Below are 2,632 nucleotides of genomic sequence, written 5' to 3' on the forward strand. Positions count from 1 at the left end.
GTAAACATATTCTAATGAACTTTAATAATATGCATTTTTTTTAAAATGAATTGAATCCGTTATGTATTTGGACTAAATAGAAATCAATTTCATTTTCAAACCTTTATAATCGAACCTGTCATTTTTAAAACCTCAAACACCAAAAGAATATATTAGCATTTCACCTCAAAGATAGAATCAGATTGATTCTCTAAATGCTTTTTTAGACATTCCTTAATGTCCCGGCTATTTACAAGAACGTGAGAAGCAAATGAATAATTATTCGCTTCCGAAAGAAATCGAAGAATTTCTCGAAAATCCAACCAGACCCATTTCTCCGACAGATAGTCAGAATTTCATATAGGTTCGAAACCTACACAGAAGTTCACTTGATCTCAAAAATTGTTGAAGAAAGATAGTGAACATGTGTCTTTCATTAATAATTTGTCAGAACTTATTATTAAATAATGAAAGTCATTTTAATAATCATTAACATAATAAATAATAATAATAATAATAATAATAAGTAATTTGTAAGCTTGTAAAGGAGAGATTAACAATAGGAAGCTCGTTGAAATAAAGAGGAAAGATGATCAACTTTTCATCATCTGAACTTCATCTTCGACATGATTTTTCTCGGATGAACATTAACTGATTTTTTGTTTTATTGAACAAAAATAAAGAATATACAAGAACATGTATGTGTCTATATATAATATATAACAATCCGACCAACCAAAACATCCACAATGAGTTACAAGAACAAGTTCCAATCTAAAAGAATGGTTTCAAGCTGATAAATACAAAAACCAACACCCACAAGCACGAGTTAGACCAAATCGTTCCCAAAGACATTGACAAAAAGAAAACAAAATAACATTAACATCAGCTCCTAACAATTCAAAATTAGCAGTTTTTTCATGGCAGCAAAACTAAAACATGCTCAAACTCGAAGCTGTACGAATAACATTGCTAATGAGAGAAGGACGAGTTCGAGTAACGAGCATGCGTTGTAGAATTTAAACAGAAAACCATGAACCCCATACTTTGACATAAACAGGATGCTGCAAGAAACTATAAATTATGTTCACTAAAGTAACAAATCAATGGGGACACAACCAGTTGGACCTATCTTCACAATTATAATTTGGTATGCAGCTATAATCAAGTTCATAATTCTGTATTTTGAAATTAAAAAATGTTTTTTTTTTTTTGTCCAAAAGAAATTCTCTCTTTATAAGATGGGGAATTTAGAATTAAATAAAAAAAATGCATAGATTCAAACAAAAGTAGCAAGCATAGTCAGAAAGACAACACTCACCAAAAACGCCTGGAATGTTTTTGTCTAACTTGTCAAGAAAATAGCAGTAGGATTCCCTGGGGATGGAGGATTCTGCTTCAATAATGAAGCCAGAGCTCCAGCTTTTGCAATAGCATCTGTATCAGACGCACACAAAACCTCCACCTCTTCCAAACCTATTTGCCTCTTAATCAACTCCAAGTTCTCTTTAAGGACCTCGATCTCCCCGAAAGGAAGCTTCAAGTCCAAGGCATGAACCCCGAGTGCAGCGACCTCGTCCTTCTTAAACCTCAAAAATGGCATACATAACTTCTGTGTTTGTCTAAAGTCTGATGCCTGACCAACTGAACTCTTCTGTAGTGCCTCCATTATTTCACTATCTGGTGCAAATGTACGTTTAGTCGAGTCAAATTTACATCGGAGTATCCTCAGGCATTCGGCTTTCCATCCATCAAATTGCTCATTCACATATATCAAGCCAGTTAATTTCTTGTCCTCAATCACGGATGTGACGGGAGCACCCTTCTTGTTGCCTTTTTTAGATCCTAGAAGTTGTTTTTGAAGAAGCTTTCTCATCAAAACTATCGAGTCTTGCAGGTATTTGTTTGCACTTTTGAGAGTTAAATCAGGAGAATCAGCCGAAGGCCAGCCAGCATTAACAACAAACCCTTCCTTCTTCAACATTTCCCTCCAAACATATTCTGCATAGTGTGGACAAATTGGAGTGATAAGTCGTGTCTGGACATCCATAAAGCGGAAAACCAAATTGCGATTCATGCCTCCAGCCCCACATGAAAACCTGTACTCGTCCCTCGCTGCTTGGAGATCATAAAAACCAGACTTCAGAGCTTCTCTAAACATGTAATCTTTGTAATTTTGCTCGGTCGTTTTAACTGCAATATTGATTTCATTTTCAAAGACACGATCAGCATAGGTCGACGGAGGGCCTTTTCTAAGGAAGGAAGAAGAATCAGCCTGTAGAATGTCTTCCATCCATGCAATTTCTTTAGTCAAACGTAATATTGCAGCATTTGCAGTCTCAAAAACAAAATTTGCATCATCAACACCATCACCAGCATCAGCCAATGAGAATCGTGTGGCGTCAGCAGAAAACTCTTCAATTGCCTGACGCAGAGTTCTAAAATTCCCAGTAGATTTGGACATCTTTTCAGAATTAAGCATGATGTGCCCATTGCATCTGAACCCTCGTGGCCAATGGTGCTCTGGCATAATTGCAGTATGATTATAAATACAGAATGTCAAATGATTCTGAATAAGATCTTTTCCAGAAACCCGAAGATCAAATGGATACCAATACTCAAACTCTTGTTTCATCTTATTAAGAATTGAACG

At 35.7% G+C, this 2,632-nt stretch overlaps 1 protein-coding gene across 1 annotated transcript; it reads right to left on the minus strand.

Annotated features, from left to right (window-relative positions):
- Positions 1–666: 666 nt before the first annotated feature.
- Positions 667–2,626, minus strand: LOC111786719 (leucine--tRNA ligase, cytoplasmic-like; the record flags this gene model as incomplete). The annotated part of the gene is made up of 1 exon (XM_023666947.1): positions 667–2,626. A coding segment is annotated over one exon (1,302 nt), but the record flags the coding sequence as incomplete, so codon positions are not given.
- Positions 2,627–2,632: the final 6 nt, after the last annotated feature.

Source organism: Cucurbita pepo, unplaced genomic scaffold, assembly GCF_002806865.2.
Source record: "Cucurbita pepo subsp. pepo cultivar mu-cu-16 unplaced genomic scaffold, ASM280686v2 Cp4.1_scaffold002558, whole genome shotgun sequence".
Taxonomy (NCBI): Eukaryota; Viridiplantae; Streptophyta; class Magnoliopsida; order Cucurbitales; family Cucurbitaceae; genus Cucurbita; species Cucurbita pepo.